The following is a 26,682-nucleotide window of genomic DNA, read 5'->3' on the forward strand; positions in this document are numbered from 1 at the left end:
GGATGTGGTTTATCTTCTCTCCCTTTGCTTCTCCGTGCTGAACAGCTGTACGTCAGGACCTGCTCAAAAGTTAGAACACGGCTTCAAACCTAACTATGTTGTCCACGCCACTGGATGCTGCTGGTTCTGTTTCCACAGGAACTTCTTGCCTTCCAAGAACTGTATCAGAATACTTTATTTTTTTAAATAAATCTTTATTGTTGAAAGTATTACAAATATCCCCGCCCGCCCCCCATCAGCCCCCTCCAGCCCGCCCTTGCCCCCACCCCTGCCCCAGGCCTTCATCACCCTATTGTCTGTGTCCATGGGTTATGCATATATGCATACAAGGTCTTTGGTTGATTACCTCCCACCCATCCACCCTCGCCTGCCTTCCCTCTGAGATTCTGCACGCTGTTCCAAGCTTCCATGTCTCTGGATCCACTCCGTTCATCAGTTTGTTTTGTGAATTAGATTCCACATATGAGTGAGACCATGTGTGTATCAGAATACTCTAGAGCAGCGGTCACCAACCTTTCGGACCTCACAGACCACCAGTGATCCGCGGACCACCGGTCAGCGACCACTGCTTCAGAAGGCAGAGGGCTCGGTTGGCCATCCTTGGATCTCTGCAGCCTGTTGGCCAGATACTTGCATTCCTCATGGCGCTCTCCATGGGCCATCTGGGTGTTCTGGTGATGTGGTGGTAGGCTTCCCTGGAGCCAGTGATCGGAGAGAGAAACAGAACTTCAGTGCTCAAGGTGGAGCCACAGTCCTTCCCTAATCTAATCTCAGGGCGATTCCCACCACTTCTGCCATATCCTGTTGGTCACAAAGACCAGCAACTCTGGTAAAAGGTAGAAGGCGGCTAAAGGGATGGTTTGCATCCCAGGATTCAAGGACCACCGGGGGTCACCATGGGGATGGCTACACACCACTGATTAATATTGTTTTCTAATTCATATTCTGGACCTCATCCGTTTTTTCATAATTTAGTTTATATTCATAAATTTTTAATTTTTTTACTTTCAGTGATGACAAGAAATCAAAGTCTACTTACTATTTTTTTCTACCTAATTATTTAAAAGTTTTATTGTTAGGCAAACATAGCATCTATGTACATGACCAGAGAAGAAGGGGGGAAAAAAGGAAGAAATGATATGCCAACATCTATGTGAACTGGGAGGAAAGTACAGTTGTTAATATTTGGGGGTTAACATTCATACTCGTCATGCAAAATAAATCCCCTTTCTTCCAATAATGTGACTTGAAACGAGTTCAGAGTGAATATGATATAAAACCTAAGTGTTCTCTGAGTTTACATTGACGCAATTAATCATGTCACCAGGCCCTGGCCAGGCTGCCAGGCAGTGGAGATGCTGTCAATCTTGTTAAAGTTTAACAGCAAATGCAGCCCACGGTAGCCTGGAAACACATATTTGATTAATGGTTATAATCAAAGGAGCTTCATTATGTAAGCATAGTAACCCAGCGAGGAGGTGTTACCGTGTGTGCTAAGAGCTGATTAATTCCTGGCTGGAGAGCTCATTTCCTTCATGGGGATTAGAGCCGCCCAGGAGGCAGCCACACTCGCTGAAACTTGCATGAACAATAAGTGTGTGGACAGGAGGAATTTCTGCTTCTGCAGCGGTGGGACCAGCACTCTGTGCTTCTGCGGGGTCTTTCTCCCCACATGCAGTGGGCCCCCCTCACCACAGCCTGGGGGGAGGGGGAGGATAGGGGCTGCAGGTCTCTTTGTTCTCACAGAGGAGGAAGTGGAAACGCAGCTGAGAGGCCCAGACCTCAAAGCAGAAAAGCCTGTGAAGGCCTGAGCAGAAGCAGGCACCGACCTGCGAACCATTGCGCCCGGGAAGCGCTGCAGGCATTGTCGGGATAACGCTCTGCACACCAGTGACCACAGGAGCATTAGTCACTGTCACCACAAGGTGGAGGCAGCTCCAGAGTCCATGGGTGGATGATGGATAAGCAGAATGTGGCCTCTACACACAATGGAATATATTCAGGCACAAAACGGAATACAGTTCCGACACGCGCTGTAACATGGATGGACCATGACCACATTGTGCCATGTGCACAATGTCATGTCATTCCTCCTTCACGAGGCCCTGCAGTGGTCAGATTCCTAGAGACAGAGAGCATGGTGGGTGCCAGGGGCTGAGGCAGCGGGCAGCGGGGAGTGAGTGTTCAATGGGGCAGAGTTTGAGTTGGGGAAGATGAGAAAGCTCTGGAGATGGACGAGGGTAAAGGTGGCACACATTGAGGATGCACCAAATGCCCCTGAACTGTATTCACACTTAAAAGTGCTTAAAACGGCTCAGCCAGCATGGCTCAGTGATTGAGCATTGACCTATGAAGCAGGAGGTCAGGGTTCCATTCCTGGTCAGGCCACATGCCTGGGTTGTGGGCTCGATCCCCAGTAGGGAGCGTGCAGGAGAGAGCCGATCAATGATTCTCTCTCATCATTGATGTTTCTATCTCTCTCTCCTTCTTCCTTCCTCTCTGAAATCAGTAAAAATACTAGTATATATATATTTTTTAAAAAGTGGTTACAATGGTGACTTTATGCTAGGTATGCCGAGGAGAATGTGTGCCGTGATTGGGAAAGGCCACGTGGGTTCCTTGCGCCCCCCCCCCCCCCCAGATATAAGGACAGGAACCGCAGCTATAATGATAGATCATGTTGACAGGCGGCTCTGTGTTAGAGAGGGGGCTGGGGGCTTCTTTCTTAGGGTCCGCCTTTGTACCCACAGCCTCCTTCGTCATGGTGCTAGGAAAGAGGAGGCCCTGGGCCCCCATCCATCTTCATGAGTGTGGTTAGTGAGGCCACGTCCCTAGGCACTCCCCCCACCCCAGCTTCTTTACCCCCCAGGTCACCAGGCTGCTCTTTCTACCAGTGACAGGGGTGGCTGCCGAGGGGGCTGGGACTCATCAGCTCCAGGGCCAGGGTCCGAGGTATGTGGCCAGTGTCCAGGACATGTGGCCAGCGTAGGTACGTGGGTCCCTGAGCTCCCAGGAGCCCGCACTTGGGGTTTAATGGTCTTAGGCTGCCATCTTGAAATTTGTAATAATTTTGTCTTTAATGTGTGTTTTATAAGTGAGGCCCAGTGGGACAGTGGGGCATGAACTGGGGACTTGGAGCCTTCGCCCTCGTGTCATCTCACCTCCGTGACCTCCTGCCCCCAGACTGGGTGCTCAGCTGTCCACTCTCCTGCGCCCAGGGCCCAGGGAGCTTTCAGGGGTGACTCTAAGAGCCCTGGGGTCATCCTCCAAACCCCAGGGAGTGGTGGTCACCTGGTGGGAGCCCCAGCCGCTGGTAGGACCCACATATGTACACGCCAAGTCCCAGGTCAGGTCCTGGGTGCCCAGAGAGTCCGCACTGACCCAGCCCCACGCCTGAGGGAGCAGGACCTTATAGAAAATATCAGTCATGGTGACATGTGGAAATAGAGGCCTCGGAAGAAAGAAGCAAGCTTTGGATTTGGAACTTGACAGGCACCCTTACCCTGCTGTTTGAACAAAGGCTCCACGTTGTCACTCTGCTCTGGGTCCCACAAGTCCTGTCTCTCACACACGCGGTGGGCTTGCAGGAGACAGATGGGGTCCTGTCTCACAGCTTAGGAAGTGGAATGTCAAGGGCATCATGGGGGTTCTCCCCTAATGGGCTCAGCCCCCCAGAGAGGGGCTTCCACGGAGGCCCCACCCACTCCATGCCCCTGCAGCCAGAGGCCCTGCACCCCGTGGACCGGCCTTGGGGCTTTCTCTAGGGGCAGACAAGGGTGCTTTGCACTTGGATTCGGAAGACCTGGGTGTCCTCTAGATTTTCCATGTACAACTTGCAAGGCTTTAGGCGAATCGCTCAGCTCCCCGGTCCTATTCTAGTAATGACTAAAAGTTCCCTTCTCTCTGAGAACACACATGCTGCTCCGAGATCATGTATGTAAAAGTGATCTGAAAGTTTAAAGGGTACAGGAACGCATATGTATTATTTACTACGCAAGGCTTAGCCTAGACCGCTGGTGCCCCAGACCCTGGAGGACGAAAGGAAGGAGTCGTCATCATAGGGAGTGAAGGGACTAGCTTTACTGCATTCCTCTTGTGGTGAGATTGACGTTTTAAAAATCTAACTAGATGAAGTAGAGGTTTGGTCCAGGGGTCGGAGAGGGGCATAGAGGGAAGAGGTTTTCCTTTAGCCAGTTTTAAGCCCTCCAGTTCTCTGTTTCTTTATTTATAAAACAAGGAGGAGGGGGATAAGATGTCAAGGGTGAAAGGAATCCTAAAATCTTTTTACATTTTAATATTAATTATCCCCCCTTCAAAGCAGTTGTTTGGTGTCTGGTTCTCTTGGATCCTGTGCATAGACATCTGTTAATATTAATTTAGATGCAATGGATCTGCTAGGAATGCTGTTTCTATGCATCTCACCCATATTTGTAGCATAATTTGGAATCTGATGGTACTTATAACTATGTCTTGGGTCATTTCTACGGCCAGAATTTCTATCCCATGGGGTTGTCATTTGGATTAAATACATTCATAATATGTGGAAAGGTTCCTGGCATACAGTCAGCATTCATCAAAGTTCGCTATTGTTGTTATGGAATTGTGTGTGAGAGAGACAGAGGAAGAGAGGTAAAAATAGGGAAGGAAAGAGGGGGTGAAGAAAGTGGGGATTAGGAAGAGAAAGGGAAAGAAGAGGAGACTTACAGATGGGAAGGCTTGGGGCTCACCCAGTTGCTTTGTTTCAATCCCTTTGAGATTGGATCCATTGGAGAACTTTAAGTTAATCCATTCCTGAGCCCGCCTCAGCTCTCCTAGGTGTCAGATGAGAAAACCGAGCCCCAAGGCATTCAATGGTCTTGCCCATGCTTAGCAGTATGTCCCCGGGTGGCATGAGGTTGGAGCCCCGCTGCTGGCTCCCAGTGCCTTTTCTCACCTCTTCTTCTGCTGTGACATGTGTGAGAGGGGCACTGCTCTAGCCCAAGACCCCAGGCCCCTGGCCAGAGTCCAGCCTGCAGCATGACAGCAGGCCTGCACCCCAAGGAACAGGATCTGGGCAGAGGGCCCCCATCTCAGTGCTTGATCTTCGAGGCATTCACTGGTTCGTGTGCTCCCCTACGTCTGTGTTACATAGAATTATGACAATGATGTGTCCAGTGAGTTTTGATGGGCTGATGAGATAACAGTGAAGATCATTTCCATTCAGGTCTGTGTATGAAATGTGCAATGTGGAAGCCAGGCAGTGGGTATATGGCTGCCCAACGTTCTATGTGCTTGAGATATTTCATAGGCAAATGTTGGGGGCGAAATAAAGACAAGTAGCTGAAGAAGCAGTTTAAAATGTTCATGCATCAGAACATCTCTCTCCCTGACGCTCCCAGCTGGACACTCCAGTGTCCCTGCCTCTGTTGTCCAGCTTGGGTGCTGGAACAGCCTAGTTGCCTTGTTCTGGGTCCCACATCCCCCTCTCTCACTTCTGTCCTGACCATTTGGAAGGGTTGAGGGCCTTCTCGGGATGCAGGGTCTTCCTGCTCACACAGGGGAAGTCCTGGGCATCGGGCATTGGGGTCATCATTGATGATGAGCCATTAAAGTCAGGTCCTGGTTGACTTGTATCTGGGCCTTTGACGCTCATTGCCGTTCTCTGGTTTCCTTTTTTCTTCTCTGTAAAATGAAGGGATGGAACAGATGGTCGGGACAGGCAGGTTGTCTAGCCAGGGTGCTTGGTATTCCCTTTTGTTTCTTTCTCAGTGATATTTTCAGCAGAGCTGGAGACGGAGAGAAAAATAAAAATCTGTTTGAATCAGTTTTGTTTTATTGATGGAGCCATTAAAACAGGAGAGTATATTTTAGAACTCATCTTTCATATCAATGATTGATTAAATTTTCATTCTCTCTATAGCCTTGTGTTGAAAAATCAATGGATGCATCCGTTATTGCTGAATTACCTGTGCCAAGGTGCAGGGATCCACTGTTCATACGTGTAGGTTTACTGTTAGGAATAAGGTTAGTTATTGTCTTGGTAAACTCACCAAGTTATCCGTGCCTCTGGTATTGTGGGGACACCCTTTCAAATCATTAATGTTGTGACATGACTTCCTGTGCAGCGTTCTGGTCGATGATAAACAACCAGCTGTGGGATGGAGGGAGGGAAGAAGCCCTGATTTCTAGCGCTGGCCAATTTCAGCGGTGTAAATGCTCCACCATTTCCCATCTCATGCTCAATAGGTAATGTCGCCGGAGGGCGGGTGCATAATCAGCCCTCCTGGCTGGTCACAGCAGAGCACTGCCTCACTGCATCTTTCTGCTGCGAGGGCGTAGGTCCTATGAGGCTCCTTATACCATGAGAATGCAGACTTGCTGAACACGAAGGTACCCTGATTGTGAAGGAAATTTATAAATTGGTATTAACGAAGTAAAACAGCGTCCTCCATGGGTCAGTTTTGCAGGAGAAGCACGCAGCAGGCAGCCTTTGAACAAAGTTCTCTTGGTCTGGATTTTCTTTGCTCCTGTTGGCAGAGTGGGCGGGGTGGGCACAGCCTCTCCTCGGTACCAGTCCCAGGAAAGCGCCCCATCCATTTGTTACACTTCAGAAACCCGTGCAGGAAGCACTGCTCTCAGTGTCCATGACTGTGACAGTGAAAAGCCCGCGCATCTGACATCAGCATTATGAAGAGTCATGATAATGACCCATTTCTTTAAAAAATTCTTTGACCTTCAAGGCTGGAAATACTTGGGTGAGATGGGCTTGCCAGAATATTTTTGACCAAATACAGACCTTATTAGCCAGAACTAATATGTCCATTGTGGTGGGACCCTCTTCTGAAGGAGAAATAGAAGTAAAAAGAGAAGCATTTTTTTGCAGAGGCAGGTGGGCAAAGCCTAAACCAGAGGCCCATGATTTAGGTAAGGCATGTCTCCCACGTGGAACGCAGAAAAGCTTTCCTCTTCTCTCTCTCTTTTTTTTAATGTTTTAATTTATTTTTTCAGAGAGAGGAAGGGAGAGGGAAATACAGAGACAGAAACATCAGTGACGAGAGAGAATCGTTGATCGGCTGCCTCCTGCATGCCCCACACTGGGGATCGAGCCTGCAACCTGGGCACGTGCCCTGACCAGGAATCCAGCCATGCCCTCCTGGTTCATAGGTTGATGCTCAACCCCTGAGCCATGCCCTCCAGGGAAAGCTTTTCATTATCAAGAAAAGGGCAGAAAAGTCCTCAAAGCAATTCTGTGTTATTCTGGAACGCAGCAAGGCGCCCTTCTCGCTGGCTGTCGTGAAGTCATAGGAAATCCCATCCCAGATGAACAACACCCCTTCACGGTGCATGTGCTCCCCTGCATGGCCTCACGTAAGGTGGGACAGGAACCCTATTTCACAATGGTTCACCCTCACGGGAACGTAAAGAAGAGAGAGAGATGAGATACGCTGGACTTGGGAAGTGACCACACTTGCCATGTCCTACAGAAAATCTGTATTTTTCCTGCCCTGCCCTTTTGCAAACTTCTTTTTCTTTTTTGAAAACACTGCACCCTGGGAATCCTCTCCGTAGCCTTTAGGTTCCCAAGACACTGTGAGGCGTTAGAACGGATCGATTTCCAGAACACAGCTTTGCAGCGGAGTGTGCTCGGCTGTGCTCTGCAGTGGGGCTGCGGAAAGCTGGCTGCTTGCTGGAGGGACATGCAGGGACCAGGCGGTCACGTTTCAAAGCTAAAGGGTATATGAGTTTCACAGTCTCTGATTCATGCTTCCCAGCTTTGAAAAGGAGGAGAGGAAGTAAACTTGGGCTTACACCAGATTTATTCACAGTTTTGCAATTTAGGCCACTTGTGGCAGTTTGGGGATCTTTAATTGTAGTGACTTAGCCCTCAGACGTTATAAGAAAAAATCCTTGGTTAGTGAATTTGAGCCCAAACTGAAGATGTCTTTAGTAAAGGAGCCTTCCATCAAAGCCCACACTCACTCCTCACCAGAAGGAGGCCCTGCGATCAGGTCCATGGGATGCCATACGTGTGGGCACATGTAGCACGGACTCTGTGCCATGGGCTGGCTCCTTTAATCCTCTCAACAATTATCATCTCCATTTGACGAAGGACATAACTGGGGCATTAAGTGATTAAGTGAAGGCCTAAGGCAGTGGTTCTCAACCTTTCTAATGCAGCGACCCTTTAATACAGCTCCTCATGTTGTGGGGACCCCCAACTATAAGATTATTTTTGTTGCTACTTCATAACTGTAATTTTGCTACTGTTATGAATTGTAATGTAAATATCTGTGTTTTCCGATGGTCTTAGGCGACCCTGCTAGCGGTTCTCAACCTGTGGGTCACGACCGCTGCTGTAGAGCCTAAGACCATCGGAAAACACAGCTATTTCCACTACGATTCATTAACAGTAGCAAAATTACAGTTATGAAGTAGCACCGAAAATAATCTTATGGTTGGGGGTCACCACAACATGAGGAACTGTATTAAAGGGTCGCTGCATTAGAAAAGTTGAGAACCACTAGCCTAAGGTTACACAGTAAGCTGGCGGCAACCACCCAAAACCATGAGTATGCAGCTGGGTGTCCTTACATCCTCCCTGCAGAGCCATCAAATAGAAATCATTTTTTTCAATACAGAGCATGTGCCATATTTCCCCAAGAGTGCAGACCTGTGATTAAGGTCAGCTCAAAACAATTCTAGTCTCCTATTATAGAAAAATTCAAGATAATAATGGATCAGTAAAGTAGCATATTTCTTTCTCATGTAAACTTCGTCTGCAATGAGGCAGGCCAGGTTTGAGAGGACAGCTTCAGGGTGTCATCGAGGACCCAGGTTCCCATCGTCCAAGTCGCCTCATGGCGCAGGAGGGCTGCCGGGGCTCCAGCTCTCAGCTCCTGAATGCAGGTGAGCACAGGAGGAAAAAGAGGAAGCCCAAAGGGGGTCCATCCAGCTGAGCATGCCTCCCCAAAGTCCTAGGTATGTCATTGCCTTGAACTCAGTCACATGGCAACACCGAGCTATAAGGAAGGCTCAGGAACACACTGTTTGATTCAGGCATGTTTTATGTATTAACATGTAACAATGCTGCATGTTAAAAACTTGGGGGGAAAAGGAAAAGTGGGCTTGGGGAGGCAACTGGAAGTTTCTGCTCGAGGTCAGTGGTCCACGCCTACTGCTGGAGTTTACGATGGCCCCATAAATCATCTCCCTGGGTTCAGAATCAAGCAAAGGATAGACGTTTTGTAAATTTTTAGGGCTACTTTGGAGGCTCTTAGACATAATTTATGATACTTCATTTGTCTCATAAATATATGGTTGAGGTTTATGGTTAGATTGAGACAACATCACTATAAAGAAAACTCTCGCTCTGTGATTAAAGGAAAAGTGATATGGCGACATGTCAGGAGAAGCTCACAGATTGGCCTGGCCTCTCCCATAACTACATTCAGGGAAGTGGTCCCCAGCACCGTGAGCATGTGTCACAGCATCATGGCAGGCTGGGCTCATAGCAAGGCTCCGTGCACAGAGCAGGTGCGCCCACGGCCCAGGGCACAGAAGGCCAACGTGCCTGCCCAGTTCCTCCTTGGTCAGGGTGTGAGCTTCCCTTTCAGCTGTCCATCCACACACAAGATGTGCAAGTTCCACATCCCCTGCTCCAAGGGGTCCAGTAGCACCCAGAACTCTGATGGTGAAGGGTGCAAACTTGAAGCAGGAATATCCACGACTGAGGAGAGAGACGGGACCAGTGGTCCATTCTGCTTCCTGCTCCTCCTGGAGCCAAGGCGTTTGCTTCTCCCTTCGTCTCCCTTTTTTGTGGCTTATAGTCTTGCTCTGAAGACGGAGCTATTTGAGGAGCCCAGGTTGGAGGTCTCACGTTGAGTTCCCTGCCCTCAGGTAGCAGAGTTCTGGCATCACACTATCTCTGGCCTTCCAACAACCACTTTGGATCCTGGCTCCTGGGTTTTCTCCTACTTTCTTATAAATTTAGTCTGTTACCCAGCCTTTTCAGGTGGTTTGGGGACTGGGAGTGCCATCTTTTGTCATGCGCTATACTGCCAAGAATGGAAGTCTACAGACAAATTTGAGGTGGGGAGAGGGAACTCGAGATGTTTCACAAATCCAGGTTCCTGTTTTCTCAGTGAATTGGGCATGCGATTTCCTGCCATAGGTCACGCGAGAAGAGGAGGTCTGAGGTCCCTCAGCGACTATGAAAGTGGGTAGCGATGGTGGGAAATGGGGTTGTCTGGGAGGAATTTCAGGGATTGGTCAGCAATGATCAGGGCTCCGCCTACGCTCATTAGTAAGGTTTCATGTCCGTGGTTGAAAATGGTAGAAACACTTGTGATTACAGAACAAGGAGCATAATTCTTAATGGAAGCCCCCTTCCCAGTCCAATTGTCAAGTACAGTCTTTTTCCCAAGTGTCCTAGGGGACGTGGGCCATGCCTGTGACCCACGTCTGCCCTCATGGGGTTGGAAAAGAGAGCCATCCCCTGTGCGTGAAGCCACATGGCAACGTTGCTTAGGGCTCATTGGGTCACGTTTCATTTTTCTGCCACCTTCCCTCTATTTTCATCCCGATTCTTGCTCAGCAGCTTCGTGAGTAGGTTTTATTTTGGAGAAACGTCTCTTGGAGAATGACTTCGCTGAGTGTTACGGGGAACATCGAGACCCCCTCGGGGCCGAATAAGTCGTTTCTCCTTTGGGTTTTCAGTTCCTGCAATGATTACGTCCTATCCCAACACCACCCTGGCCACTCAGGGGCAGAAGAAGGAAATGAGCTGCACGGCCCACGGGGAGAAGCCCATCATCGTCCGCTGGGAGAAGGAGGACCGCATCATCAACCCCGAAATGGCCCGTTACCTTGTGTCCACCAAGGAGGTGGGAGAGGAGGTGATTTCCACTCTGCAGGTAAACGCGTGGCACACCCTGCCGGTCAGATTCTAAGTTCATGGGCTGAATGGGCCTGTCTTTCCACGTGGGTGGGTGCATGCGGGGGATAAACCAGCAGTGAGCAAGCTTTTGGAGCTTTCTCATGAAGCACCATTTCTTGCCCCTTCATCCAGAGAGATTAGTGAGGAGCTGAAAAACTGTGCTTTCTCCTCAGTGTTAGTAGGAGTAAAATTATTACAAACACGGCAGGGAACCCAACTGTAATTTTTTTTAAAAAAAACAAACAAAAAACAAACCCGAGAACTAGAGTTCCTTCAAGGCAGTTCATCCTGAGGAGTGGCAGCCCATGCTGTCACAGGTTTTAACGTCCCATGAAAACAGAAGTTGGATGGGCGTTGGGATACAATAGTGAAAGGAGAAATATTTTGCTTCTTTGGTAAAACCCAACGTAACAAAACCCTGTCCTTCACATACAATCACAAACGCTAGAAACAGCTGTGATAGTCGCATGTTGTGTGGCACAATTGGTAGCTAATTGAGGGACGCTTTGAGCCCCGGGGGGAGGTGATGCTAGCGCACACAAGGGGAAGAAGCGGGTGTCTGAAACTTGGGTGTCGATTCACTCGCTGGTCCGGCCCTGCAGTCCTCCTGGAGCGAACCTCCGAACAGGGTGTTGCAGCATTCACAGACCTGTCTCCTTAGGCAGGGCCCCTAGGGGTGCTTTAAAGGCAGGCTGTGGAGATGGGGGGTGAGGGGAGTATACGTGGCATACCTATCAACTTGACCATGACATTCTACATAAAGTAGGCATCCAATTTAAGGAGCCGGCAACTGACATCACTAATGTACATGGAAGCCATCGGTCTTTGCCATGGCAATTGTGCTGAAATGATTTGCTACTGGACGTGTGTGTGTGTGTGTGTGTGTGTGTGTGTGTGTGTGTTTGCATACATGTGCTGGGGGTGGGAGGCGGGTGGGAGTGGAGAGATTTTTGCAGCCCAACCCCCCACCCTATGTTACTGAATAAGGTGGGTGGGTTTCTTTCTGCTTTACACATAGATTTTGCCGACCGTGAGAGAAGATTCTGGCTTCTTCTCCTGCCACGCTATCAATTCCTACGGGGAGGACCGCGGAATAATTCAGCTCACAGTACAAGGTAGGCAGAGACAGCAGAGGGCGGCACAGGGCTGTTTCAGGACAGTGAGTGCATGCCCGGGCGCAGGCACCTGTGTGAGCGCAGCTTGCTGTGAAACACCTCGCTCCCCGGGAGGTTTGACTATGTGGAAGCAGCATTCGCAGAGCCCCTGAATATGTCAGGGTGCAGCCCCAACATGGAACTGAGTCCTTAAAGGACCTGGGTCATCTGACCCAGCCGCCAGTGCCGTCTCTGCTCAATTTAGGACTCCTCACCCCGGACGATCCAAATGAAAAGACAAGTTTAACATTTGACATTTAACTCAAAATAGCATTTGAGTTGTAGATTCCAAACTAGAAGAGCGGCATTTAAACCCTCCAGGTCTGGCCCGGCTCTGCGCATGCTCTGAAGATGGGCAGCCTGGGAAAAGTGACACTTCTCCTTCCCAAAATGAGGGTAGGGAAAGAAGAATGCTCCCCGGGAAAAAAGCATCCTCCAGCGTGGGGTGCTGACAGAGCTTCCGGGAGCCACACGCAGCAGTCCCCCCAGCCCTCGGGTCTGAGCTCACCCGGTGCCTGTGTCCTGTTGATTGACAGAGCCGCCAGACCCTCCTGAAATCGAGATCAAAGACGTGAAGGCGCGCACCATCACCCTCAGGTGGACCATGGGGTTCGACGGCAACAGCCCCATCACGGGCTACGATATCGAATGCAAAAATAAATCAGGTAAGTCCTTGGTTTCCTCCGGCTTCATGTCCACTTCAAAGCGGCCTTGTGCTGCCCTCCTTTTCCTTGGTCTCACTGTGACAGCGAGCCTGGACTCGTGGAAACCCAGGGGGGCTCTCTGTCCCAGTGTGTCTCTTTTCTGGGTGAGGTCCCCCACGCTTCCTTGGGTGGAGTTTTCATGTCCGGTGCCCTCCTGGGCACGGCGCCGCCACCTTTCTCTTTGAGCCTCAGTCTTGCATTGCGAAGGCCACGGGCATTCTTGCCAGCGATCAGCATGGGGACAGCTGCTGCCTCCTGGCCACCATCGTGATTCTGGCGGTCCCTGTGGCTGCCCTGCACTTCCCACGTGGACTCCCACCGTCTCACAAAAGAGACGAGGAATTAGAGCGCCATCAGCATGTGCGGGGTGAACAGGGTTCTCAGAAGCCACCCGCCAGCCTTGTTTTTCCCTTGGGGGCACTGTGGGTTACCCCGCCATGGCCACGCGAGCCCAAGAATCATGCTTTTAGAAATGGCATTGGGACATGAAATAAGTACCCGGATTGATGGGAAACGCACGTAGAAAACACGGGCCCACTCAGCTTGTTCATCCCAGAGAGGCAGCTGGAGTCCTGGGGGTGGGGTGATGCCCACAGGGCCTTGAGAGGAGTCACACCGGCACCAGGAGATGTGACAGGGCCGGTGAGGCAGGGAGATGGGGGCCCTGAGGAACAGAGTCTGAGCCGCCCGGGTGGTTAGCAACTTCCTCTGCGTCTTGCGCTGTTTGGGCTTCCTCTCTCTTGTCCGAGATGTCTTCTCCAGAAGGTCTGGCTTTCTCTCCTTGGGACAAGGGCTTGTATTTATGTGCCATTTCATTTATATGAATGTCTCTCCCCTTCGTAAGTCCTCTATTAAGTCACCTTCCGTTAATTTTTTGCAGCGTCTTCTCTTTTTTACATCATGGTCTTCCACCTTCAATCCTATTGACCCAAATAACACTTTTTTCTTTTAGCTGGAATATTAGTTGTTCGTTTCTATTATGTTCTATTCCCTGATAAGTTAGAGCAAAGGTAGGCTTGAGGCCACAGATTGGTTCTACAAGTCCAGAAAGTCTTTTGCGCTTACGGTGGGCAGAGCATCCCTCTGAACCTCCATAGTGGAGGTCAGTGTGGAAAAGAGTGTGGGATCATCCCCAGGACACAGAGGTCTGTGTATTTGCTATTTATTAACTCATCTATTAAACATGCCCATATTATTTCTCAGGCTCTGTGTGAGCACTGAGGATATGGCATTGAACATGGCAAGCATGGTCTCTGCCCACGTGGGGCTTAACATGCAGCAGGGAACACAAACTCGCAGTGAAATTCCAAAAGTATGTGAGCACCACACAAAACCCTGGGGTGTAGGAGTGTGTGAGCATCCTCTCCGTCCTTCATCTCTGGGGGCTCTGTTCTCTACAACCAACATCACCTCTTGATCACTCACCCCAAATCAGCACCTGCCCAAGCTATTACTGAAATAAGAACCATTTACTGGCATTCTCCTGTTTGGTTGAAGCCCTAACATCAGCAGGGACATATTGTTACCTATTCAATGATAACCCTTCAAAACTAGGCCTGTGCTGACTTTAAAAATAGCTGTGGTTCAAAAATAATTTCTGCAATAAAGGAGCTGAGACTAAATGATTTCAAATTAGAATTAAGAAATATATTTGGTAAGCAGCATTTATACTGGAGACTGAGATTAATTTTTTATATGTATTTCGTTTTTACCACTCCTCATTGGGATGAGAAGGGATCTTCTTGGCTGAAGATTGTGCTGGTTTCCAAATACCTTTTCTTTTTGGTGGAGGGGAGTTCAAACCCTAATTCCTTTTGTTACCTTGTCCAATGAGAGCACAGACGTGGCCTATTCCACTACATGATCTTCCGCCGCGTCATCTCCCCTCCATGATCTCCACGCACAGACCTGGTGTGTTGCCTGGGGGTCCCTGAGCTCAGGTGCCCAAACCCTTGCCCCCCTCAATGTAGACAGTGAGTGTGTTGTCGTCCTCCCCTCTAATGGCCCTCCCGCCAGAACCCTGGGAGCAATGCATTGAGAATTTCACTTTGAGTTGTGACTTTTCTTTCTTTCTTGTTTTATTTATTTTGTTTTTAATTCCTACTTGTGAACTTTCAAAGGCAGAGGGAAAAAAACTCACGTCTCTATCTCTTCTTTTTTGAAAAACAAAACCCAAAAGACTCCTGGGATTCTGCTCAGAGAACCAAAGATGTTTCCCCTCAGCTGAACTCGGCCACCATCATTGATATCCACCCTTCCTCCACCTACAGCATCCGCATGTACGCCAAGAACCGGATTGGCAAGAGTGAGCCCAGCAACGAGCTGTCCATCACCGCAGACGAGGCAGGTGCGTGTGGCTGGCTGGAGGCCCGGGAGCCTGGAGCTGGCTCTGGGGCTCAGGTGGTTAATGCAGGATCAGACATTTAATGAGAGCTCTCCGGAGCTCCTACTTGGGAGGCACTGCCCTTCAAATAGGGCTTAGTTCAAGGTTCTCATACCCAAGACTTAAAAGAAAGACAGATGACACTGGCCACCCAGTGAGAGTTAAAGAACCCTGCCGTTGTTACACCTGCTTTGTTTGGATACATTCGATCCAGGTGGACAGGAGATCCATGAGTGTATATCTTGCCCAAGTCTCTGTGCTGTCCAGGTGAGAGAGGAAGGCTTACCTAGGAAATGGCAAGGCTATGCTCTGTGTGGGCAGCTGGGGAGATGGTTGTACAGGTTATTTCATTGACTAGAAATGTCAGTGTTTGTATGGTAAACGTTTTTAGGGTTTTTCCTATTACAAAGTATTTCATATTCAGTTTTGAAAACTTTGAAGATAGACATATAGCATTTTGAAGAAGGCAAAGCAGGTTCCATGATCCTACCACCTAGAGCTATCTATGCACAGCTTGATACCACCTGCTAAATAAATTCTGTAACTGTTTCATCACCCACACAGGCATGCAGGCACACGCAGGTGTACACACACCCTTCAAGACCGTGGCGCACTCATGGCTACCAGGGGGTGAAATTAAGTGATTTGTACAGGACTGAGCAGTTAGGCAGTGGCCATGAATGCTGATTGACAGACTAACTCCTAGAAGGAGAGGTGGAAGCAAGCTGCCCTTGAGTTTTCTTGGGGAAGGAAAGGTAAGGAAGCAAAGCCTGGCTTATCTCTTGGGGGGCAAAGAGTCTAGCCCCCAAAGCCAGCTTTTCTTCTCCTGCCAACAATCAGAGCTAATCAGCCACTACCTGCTGCTGTGGGAAAGTTGGAAGCTTAGTCTCAGATCCCTATTTCTCCGTCACCAAGGTTAAGGCGATCATGCCCACATGATCAAGAGTCCAACAGGAGGTTTATCTTTCAGGGTTGGCCTTGACTTCCTTCCCACCCGGATAGCACAGGGACTTGCTGTCCTCATTAATGGCATTGCAAATTGACATCACTGTTACATATCTCTTAAGTACCTTTCTACAATTTGTAATGGTACCTTCACCATGTATTTTACCAATTCCATGTTGTTAGGCATGCCAGTCATGTTCTGGTTTTCATTATTATGAACACCACTGTGATGAACATCCTTGTGGTATATATTCTGCTATTTTCAATATTATTTTCTTAGTTTAAATAGCAAGAAGAGGGCTTTCTGGATCAGAACAAATGCGAAATTTAACTCTTGATATGGGTAGTCAATAGATCCTCAAGGAAATGGGTTAAAATATACAGTTCTTCCTGAACAGCGATGAGCACTCTTTTCTCAACCCTGGGACATAATGGCGCTTGGAAATTGTTCTTAAGGCTGGGGGTGGGGTGGGCTGGGGGGGTAGCTTTGTGCTTCGGTGTCTGAGGATGAGCCATTTCTGATACTTGGTACTCTGCGGATTTCTTACCTGCAAAATGGACATCATGATGCTTTTCTCCTCCTCACCACGGACATTGGCTAAATGGACAAAACACCGAGATTTAAAGTACTTTCCATTTCTCAGAAATAAGTGGGAAAGGAGTGTCTGCATGTTCTTGCAAAAATGGAACCTTATTTAAATATTTATGTAAGCAACCCACTAACTTCCTGGAACCTCATTATGCTGGATATTTAGGGACAACAAGCTGCCCCCAAAATATAGCACAAAGCAGTGCTCCACCTCCCCCCTCCCCTTGCCCCTTTTCTGACTCCCCATCTCGAGGACCTTCTCCAGGTGGCTAGCTGTTGCTGGTGGTGCTTTGGGGGGGCCGCTTTCCGGATCGCCATTAGCCATTAGGAAGGCTGTTGTTGTTGCTTTTTATTTCGTTTCCCTGGTGACCTGGGCTGCAGCTGGCAGTTGCCATGGCAGCGTTCCTCTCTGAGCCAGGAGGCCAGGTGATGAGCGCCCGGTCAGCGGTCTGCAGGCATGCAGGCAGCTCCCTGGATCTCTGCGGCAGGCAGGCTCAGAGCCGCCTGCTCGGCTCCTGGAGCGGCCTGTGGTTTACCAGGTGCCCGCTGCCAGCCTCGCTCCTTCTCCAGCAGGTGAACGGAGGGAGGATGCAAGGGGAGGAGCAGGCTTGAGCGAAGCTCCAAAGCAGAGTCTGTCTTTGTCTTGGTGCCTAGGTTTGAGTGACTGAAACGAAGTCATTTTACCTCGTATGACTCACATGGAACAGCGGGCAACTACCCCACTACCCTCACCCTCAATACAATTACCCCACTCCCTGACCATACTCACCCTCAATACAATTACCCCACTCCCTGACCATATACACCCTCAATACAATTACCCCACTCCCTGACCATATACACCCTCACTACAACTACCCTGACCAAGCACACCCTCACTACAACCACCCCACTCCCTGACCATACTCACCCTCAATACAATTACCCCACTCCCTGACCATACACACCCTCAATACAATTACCCCACTCCCTGACCATACTCACCCTCAATACAATTACCCCACTCCCTGACCATATACACCCTCAATACAATTACCCCACTCCCTGACCATACTCACCCTCAATACAATTACCCCACTCCCTGACCATATACACACTCAATACAATTACCCCACTCCCTGACCATATACACCCTCACTACAACTACCCTGACCAAGCACACCCTCACTACAACCACCCCACTCCCTGACCATCACACCCTCACTACAACTACCCTGACCACACACACCCTCACTACAACCACACTCACCAACCATACCCTCACTACAACCACCCCACTCCCTGACCATACACACCCTCACTACAACTACCCCACTACCTGACCAAGCACACCCTCACTACAACTATCCTACTACCTGACCATACACACCCTCACTACAACTACCCTGCTACCTGACCAAGCACACCCTCACTACAACTACCCTGACCACACACACCCTCACTACAACTACCCTGACCATATACACTCTCATTACAACTACCCCGCTACCTGACCATACTCACCCTCACTACAACTACCCTGACCACACAGACCCTCACTACAACCACCCTGACCAAGCACACCCTCATTACAACTACCCTGCTACCTGACCAAGCACACCCTCACTACAACCACCCTGACCACACACACCCTCACTACAACTACCCTGACCACACACACCCTCACTACAACCACCCCACTACCCTGACTAAGCACACCCTCACTACAACCACCCCACTCCCTGATGAAGCACACCATCACTAGAATTGCCACAGAGGCCACTGGTTGCTACTGTCACTTCCGGCAGGGAAGCCCAAAGGTGTGGAGATGACCATTCCTCATCCAAACTGCTCCCTTTTCCTAAAAAAATAAAAATAAAAATAAAAAATAAAAAAGTAGCCATCGCTCAAGCAGTGAAAAGCATTGGGTGGGAGCTTCTGGAAACCTACTCATTTTTATGGTAATGTAGTGCCCAAGTCTGGAGCCCCTGACACGTCTCACTGCCTCCCTGGCTGGAGAAATGAGTCTGGGAGGTGGTAGGTCTGGTGTCCCCCGCCCTACCATGTTACTATTCGCAGCTACGCTGGACTCCCATGGTCGTCAGCGGCAGCCTGCCCTTCCCTTCCCCCTCTGCATGCGTGATCTGTCCCCGTCTGGAAGGCCCTCAGAGTCGGTGTCTTTCTGTCTGTACTCTTCCTTGAAATGCCAGGTCAAGGAGGCCCCCAAGAAGGCGATACCTTCTCCCGGCTCCCTGGATGGCACTGTTGCCACCCACCCTCATCCCCCAGCACCGAGTGGGAATCTCCATGGCAATGGCCTCTGAGCTATGTGGTCGTTTCTCACAGCGCTCTGTGCTATCCAGCAGGGAGACTGCTCAGTACATGTGGGAGGAATCGTCACAAACATGCCTCACAGAGTGGTCTTAGAAGAGGAGTAGTAATGAGCAGTGTGTGTGTGTGTGTGTGTGTGTGTGTGTGTGTCTGTTGAAAAAAATATATGGTGGATTAAAACCACACTGAGATGTTGAAGGACCTCATAAAGAAAGAAAAGTAGAGCCCTAACCAGTTTGGCTCAGTGGATAGAGCATCGGCCTGTGGACTGGAGGGTTCCAGGTTCGATTCCGATCAAGGGCATGTACCTTGGTTGCGGGCACATCCCCAGTGGGAGGTGTGCAGGAGGCAGCTGATCAATGTTTCTCTCTCATCGATGTTTCTAACTCTCTATCCCTCCCCCTTCCTCTCTGTAAAAAATCAATAAAATATATTTTTTTAAAAAAAGAAAGAAAAGTAGAGAAAGGTGAAGGGTAAGGCTGAAGGGGGAGATGAGGAGGGTGGGAGAAAGAAGAAGCCCGCTCACTGGAGCTCCCACCGGGGCCACAAGAGGCATCCGGGCCTATGGCCAAGACACCACATGTCCTGACCGGGGAGCGTGTCCCAGGGGTCCTGTACTCACAGCTCGCACAGCGGCAGGCCTGCAGGTGTGTTTGCGTTGCTTCTGCCCATTGCTGTGCAGGTGTTTACAATGAGGTGCCAGTTTTTAAAATCTGGAGACTTCAGGTCAAAATTTAAACTTTGAACTTCTCTTGAGTGCCTGTTTGGTGAGAATCAGCTGCTTGAGGATAGAGTGGTTCCCCCTTAGGCCGGCCCTGCACCCCAAAATCCATCAGTCCCACCCTTCTTTCATTTAAGGGGTCACAGACTAGAGACCATGCGCCCAAGTCCACTTACAATTCTTGAGCTAAGAATCGCTTTTGCATTTTTATTCTTATTTGTATGGATTTCAGAAAGGGAGAGAGAGAAACATCAGTAACGAGAGAGAATCATTGATTGGCTGCCTCCTGCACGCCCCCCACTGAGGTTTGAGCCCACAACCCGGGCATTTGCCTTGACCAGAATCGAACCCAGGACCCTTCAGTCTGCAGACCGATGCTCTATCCACTGAGCCAAACCGGCTAGGGCAGCTTTTGCATTTTAAAAAGAAGAGGACGAAGAACAATATGAGACCACATGGGGCTTACAAAGCCTAAATACTCACTGTCTTCCCCGCACAGAAAAGGCGAGCAGATCCCTAATATTGCCTTGCCAAGTGGGCATTTGGGTCCCAGGTTCCTGCCGTAGCATCCATTGCGAAGCCCAGTGCAGAGAGAATCACCCCTGTGTCCCTGGCATTCCTGCCTCCCATTGGAAATAGCCTGTTCCACGCCGCAACACCTAGTGTTTTCACGGGAAAGTACCCAAATGCAGGATCAGTGCTCTACTGCACTTGACCTTGGGGCACAGCCAGGAGGCAGAGGTCACACTGTCTAGCATACTCCTCCTGACTCCCCTCTGCAGCCCTGAGCCCCCCGAAGGGGAGAAGCTAAAGCTAAAGGGGAGACTCTGCCCAGTGTTAATGAGGTCAGCTCCTAATGGAGCAGAAGTGCACGGACGCGCGTGCCCTGTTTCTTTGGCGCAGATCAGCCTGTCACATCCACAGCTGACCCTCACCCAGACCGGCTCGCCCATTAGCAGCCGTGCCCTGGCCACCTGCCACTAAGTGCTGTGACTGAGTTTGGGGTGGCTGACCCCTTCATCGTTTTCATTATGAGTCTGTCCTTAAAACGTGGACATTCAATTAGGCGGGAGCTCCTTAAAAAAACCACTGAATTTTCAGACGCCTCAGAGAATGGAAGGTCGGGATTATGGAAGGGTCACCGCGTGGAGCCGTTGCGTTGGCATCGGATCCGGCGCTAAGTGAAGGCCTTGGCACCATTTTTCATCACATTTCAGAGCAGCAGCCCTGGCCCAGAGGAAGAGTTTCCTGTGTACTGAGAGGACATGATGGGGCTTAAGGAGCAAGATGCCTTACTTAAGGAGTAAGAGGTGTTACAATAAACATACGAGTATTGGTGCACATTAGCCCAGGGTGGCGTCACTGTGCTCTTCAAGGAGAGAATCCGATGCACAGGGTCCACCCACTGAGAACCAGGGGCACCCGGACCCCAGCCTTCAGCAGTCTGCTCCCATTGTCCTTTCCCCAGCTTCCACTGGAAATTAAATCACTGACCTCCTCCATGTTCCTCATTCATGCTGAGTGTACTCCCGCCAGCTCTCCTGGAATGTTCTGGTATATTCTGGAATATTCTGGAATATTCTGGAATATTCTGGGATTGTTCTGGAGTGCTCTTCCCCCTCCTTCCATACCTCCTTCAAGTCTTTGCTCAAATAACATCTTTTCAATGAATCCTACCCTGACCCTCTTCCTCATTCAAAGTTCAACCCACAGCCCACTCTATCACCCTTGATCCCCTCCCTCCGTTAACATTTTGCTTTTTAAAAATAGCATCTATTACCATCACACACCATACAATGTACTGATTTATTTGGTTTACGATCTATTTCCTCCCTTTCACAAGGGTAGGAATAGTTGCTTGTTTTGTTCACTGCTATATCCCAGACACTTAGAACCATATAATAGGGGCTCAATGAACAATAGTGTAAATAACTCAGCAATTTATTTGATAAATCGTTATTTAAATGAAGTTATCCTTTGCTCTTCCAGGTGTCAATTCTTCTTGGTTTTACTTTGATTTTTACTGAACAGTCTTGGCCTCCTTTACCGAACAAAGAGCATCCGCCTGGACCACACTACTCTAGCAGAGAGCAGCACGTGGTTGTAGCATCGGCAGTTGTCCCTCAGTCCATTTTTTAATCCATGTTTGCACACCAGCCCTTGCTTAGTTTAGGACCTGGCACATAGCAGAACCTCAATAGCTTGATTCCCCAATCAGGAAACCAGAGGTGGGCATCTGGGGGTGATTCCCACTGGGGTCGTTCAGCCAGTGGAATGATTGATTTATCACCAAGATTCCGGGTGAAGCCAGGAGAGAATATTTTGAGGGCAGAGGGGAGCGCTGAGGCTGAGTCTTGGTGTCACTGGTTGGAAGTGAGAGAGAGGACAGTCCACTGAGAGCCACAAAGAGCAGTCAGGGAAGCAGGAAGCCAAGCCAAGGAGCAGGCTCAGCAGGGAGAGAGGCGGAGTCAGCCTGGGTGACCCAAGAGGAAGCAAGAGTGGAGACCTGTGGGTCTGGCAATGTCCAAGGGTCTGCCATCACTGTAATTCCAGCCAAACAGAATTAGTAAAAGTTGCCTTGCCTGGTAAAAACATTAGGAACTGTACATTTTGTCTTCACTTATGACTATTTTACTGATTGAACAGTTTGGGCTTCTGTAGAAATGCAGATTACTTATGTTGGAAAATCGCATTCACTGTTAATTCTTATTTCTAGCCTTCTTCCTCCCTCAGGGAAGAGATAACTATTCTGTTTTGTTTTTAAAAAGAAGAAAGTATGCTGTGTGTGTGTGTGTGCGTGTGTGTGTGTGTGTATTAGAGTTTCCCTTCAAAAACATGTATATAAATTCTTAAATGTCAAGGTCAATACAACTTTCCAATTTAGTTAAATAAATGGATACCTAATTGCTGATCTTCAACACTTTCAGCGTTAGAAATTCAATCTGCCTTAGACTATAATTTTACAGAAATTGTTTCTTTGCAATGAGATGAGGGCCCATGAAAAAATTACAGCTCAGGAGCTGTAAGGAAAGGCTAAAATTCTGAAAGCAGACTAATTTTTTAATATAAAGTTTTTATTACAATATTTTAGAAACTTAGAATGGAACATGCAGTGCCAAAAAAAATCTTCCTAATTATAGTGGCCAAAGCTCCAACATGTGTCTTAGGTTGATTACATAACATTATGATATAAACTTTATCGTCCCATTATATAGAGAAGGGGACTGAGGCACAGGGAAGTTATGTAACCTGCCTGCAAAGGCAAAGCAAAACCAACCAACAAACAAAAACACCCACATCTTCTAAGTGGTAATGTCCGAATTTGAACTCAGGGAGAAAGATTGAAATGCCCATCAACTTAGCAACTACAGAGAGTCTCTGACTTACGATGGTTCCATTTATGATTTTTTAAAAATACGTTTTTATTGATTTCAAAGAGAGGAAGGGAGAGGGAGAGAGCGATAGACACATCAATGATGAGAGAGAATCACTGATCAGCCGCCTCCTGTGCACCCCACACTGGGGATTGAGCCCGCAACCCGGGCATGTGACCTGACTAGGAATCCAACCATGACCTCCTGGTTCATGGGTTGATGCCCAGCCATTGAACACACTGGCTGAGATGACTTTTGATTTTTTTGACTTTATGATGGTGCCAAAGTGATATGCATTCAGTAGAAACCATACTCCCAAGTGAATGTTGACCTCTTCCTGGGCTAGCAATATGCTGGATGACACTTTGGTGAGGCTGGGCAGGTGCAGGGAGCACAGCCCTCAGCCACGCGATCACAAGGGTGAACAACCATAGACTACAGTATGGTATTCAATTCATTTTCATTTATGATGTCTTCAACTGTCATTGGGTTCATTAGGACATAACCCCCTGGTAAGACGAGAAGCCTCTGAGCATCCTCTTATTGCTCAAAACTTCTCTGAAAAAAGGGAAACATTTCCCTTGACCTTGCCTTTAATCTGACCTTTATCACTACCCTTCCTTTCATTTTCAAATTCTTCACAACGAGCTTACATTTACTACTTCGGCTTTCTTAGCCCCCTATGCTCCTCACCCTCCTGCCAAGGGCACCATGTCCACAGAAATGGGCTCTGTGCAGCTGTGACCGCAGTTATCAACCCAACGATACCTTTCCATTCAAAGGGGTCTCTCCCTGCTGACTCCTGGGCCACTGTTTGCGTCTGCTTCTCAGATGCACTTGACTATAGCCATGTCATCTCGTCTGTCCTGGTTAGATCACAAACTCAGGGGGACAAGAATGTTCTACATCCCTTAGTTCTACACGATGTTCTTAGCACACAGTACATTTCTAATATGTGCTAATTGACTGTAACTGGATGTAATTGGAATCCAACAGCCATTAGAAATAGGTTGGTGTGAGTTGCACACTTTTGCTTTTTAACTTTGCTTCTGCCATCTATGGCTGTGGCCCCTAGTTAACAAGAATTTTTAATTGGAAAGTATGAAGAACTAAAGCAAACACAGAGACTCAGGCAGAAGGATCCTGACTCTCTCTCTTTCTCTCTCTCTCTCTCTCTCTCTCTCTCTTCCTCCCTCCCTCCCTTCCTTCTTTTCTCTCTCTCTCTCTTCCTCCCTCCCTCCCTTCCTTCTTTTCTTTCTCTCTCTCTCTCTCTCTCTCTCTCTCTCTCTCTCTCTCTCTCTCTCTCTCTCTCTTCCTCCCTCCCTCCCTTCCTTCTTTTCTCTCTCTCTCTCTCCTCTCTCCCTCTCTCCCTCCCTCTCCCCCCCCCCTCTCTCTCTCTCTCTCTCTTTCTTTCTTTCTTTCTTTCTTTCTTTTCTTGCCTTGGTAGCTCTGAGTAGCTGGTCAACCCCAAAGCTATGACCCTAACAGAGACTTCCAAGGAAAAGAGAAGGGCCTTCACTCAACTGCTCCACAGGCAGAGTTTATAAAAGAAATGTCTTGTTTTACCCATTGAGTTGCTCACACTTGAGTTTACTGATCAAGTTGTCGAGGCCATGGAGAAGAAGAAGGTGAGGGAAGCCCTGGAGAGTCACTTTTCCTGGGAGCAGGAGAACCCCAGGGTACTCAGTGCACAGGGACTCTGCCAGATTGGCGTGCCCCCCAACATGCGTGTTGGTGCTGAGCGGCCTGTCTTCGGGCCTGGCCCTGCTGTGTAGGTGTCTGTCCCCGTGGAACCCGCTTCTAACAGTCTGTGGGTTTTGGTCTTTCAGCTCCTGATGGCCCACCTCAGGAAGTCCACCTGGAGCCCATCTCGTCTCAGAGCATCAGGGTCACCTGGAAGGTAAACCACGCAGACTCTTGCTTTCCCGTGAGCACGGTTTCCATGGAGGCGAGCACCTCACTCATGTTACCTGTTATGACGCCGAGACACTAACATTCAGTTCTGCCAAATTAGGTTAAGAGCCCTTTTCTTAAAATCCAGGATCTGTATCCACATTGCTAATACTTTCACAGCCAATTCCACATCCACAGAGAGTGGCGTGGCTGTGTCTTGTTTTTATTCTTTGAATCCTGATTGAGTCCTAAGTGCTGGTCTCCAGACAAATTGTGGAAAGACTGCCTGAATACACCTCTGATTGCCCCCTAGGGGAGACCATTTCTAATTGCTTTTCCTAAGTGGCAGTCACGGTGTGTGGTGAGCCCACTGAGCTGGCAGGAAGGAGAGAAGGCCTCCCTGTGCCACCTGCTAGCTGTGTCCTTGAGCACATCCCCCCAGGCCCCCATTTCCTCACCAGCGACTGCACCATCCAGCAGGCTGCATCCCACGCAGTGGTCCCTCATGTGCAGCCGGCAGGTGCAGACTGCTGCTGGCCAGCAGGGGGCGTTGGCCATCGCTGCAAGAGGAAGGAAGCTTGAGTCAAGAGCAGACAGACCGCGGCTTTGTCTCGCCCAGGGTTCCATAGCAAAGCTCCCAATAAAGCAAGCAGTAGAGTCTTATTCCGGTGCCAGCTCGTCACAGACTAGCACATAAACACCATTCCGCAGGGACCTCACCTGGCGTCACTTACCTGGCAGGTGAAACTGCTTTGGGAACTAGTCACCCCGTCATGTGCTCTTGGAGACAACCACCTTGGGCCAAACTCCACTGTATCTGGGGTGCTTGTTGTTGGGTCAAAACGTCTGTGAAGTTACGCTCACGAATCCCATTCCGGATTTCTCCCATGACATGGGTTTTCTCCTTGCCTCTTGCCTCCCCCTTTTTTCTGTCTTCTCACTCAGAGAAGGGGAGGGGGCCCAGTGAGGTCTTTCAGGCGCACCCCTCCTGGAACCATAGAAACCAAGCCCGTCCTTGTTTCTTCCTTGGAGCATGAGCTCTTTCACTCAGTGACCAACGTCTGTCTAAAAGAGGATTTTCATTGCAGGGGTGGGTACCCCTTTGTTGTTAACACGAGCCCCTGCAGCAGGCCCCTTTGTGTCAATGAGTCGCGATGCCAGCGGGCAGCGGGCCACGATGGTTCAGCTGCTCAGACAGTGCAGCCGCGGTGGGGGAAGGGTGTCATTCATCTTTGTGAGCGCATCCGCCAGCTGTGAGCATCACACACATGTCATGAAAGGCACTCAGCAAGCCCTAACCCCTCACGCGTCCTGGCCACTCTACAAACGGAACGCTGACTCACTCTGGCTGGATGAAAGGCTGTGAAGTTTCACCCACTCACCCTCCTCGTTCCCTTGCATGTGTGCGCCCCTGAAAAAGGCCAGCGGTTGCTGTGGCTCCTAAAGCTTTTGGGGTCCTGCTTGAGAGAGGTGTCTGTCCATAGAGCCCTTGTAACCAAGCATGGGAACTCTTCAGGCTCTAAAAGGCTTTACCTTCTTTCATCTCCATCAAACGCAGCAGCAAAGTCAGTAATTGCAGTTAAATTTCCTCTGAACGCCGAGAGGATGAACGTGGGTTGGGCTATTCAGAGGAAGCCTTGTTTCCATGAGATCGTGAACTGGTTGTAGGATGCTGTTCACGGAACAGTGATCTG

General features: G+C 49.2%; 1 protein-coding gene across 3 annotated transcripts in view; it reads left to right on the forward strand.

Moving 5' to 3' along the window:
• Positions 1-26,682, forward strand: part of DSCAM (DS cell adhesion molecule) — a 469,811-nt gene that overhangs the window by 339,713 nt on the left and 103,416 nt on the right. For all 3 annotated transcript variants that reach the window (XM_080655259.1, XM_080655257.1, XM_080655258.1), the window contains 5 exons: positions 10,696-10,892; positions 11,934-12,030; positions 12,606-12,734; positions 14,953-15,120; positions 24,925-24,995. In XM_080655259.1, the coding sequence (XP_080511385.1) occupies positions 10,696-10,892; positions 11,934-12,030; positions 12,606-12,734; positions 14,953-15,120; positions 24,925-24,995 (662 nt within the window). The remainder of the gene's footprint in view (positions 1-10,695; positions 10,893-11,933; positions 12,031-12,605; positions 12,735-14,952; positions 15,121-24,924; positions 24,996-26,682) is intronic.

This window comes from Plecotus auritus (genome assembly GCF_963455305.1).
Source record: "Plecotus auritus genome assembly, chromosome: 2".
Lineage (NCBI taxonomy): Eukaryota > Metazoa > Chordata > Mammalia > Chiroptera > Vespertilionidae > Plecotus > Plecotus auritus.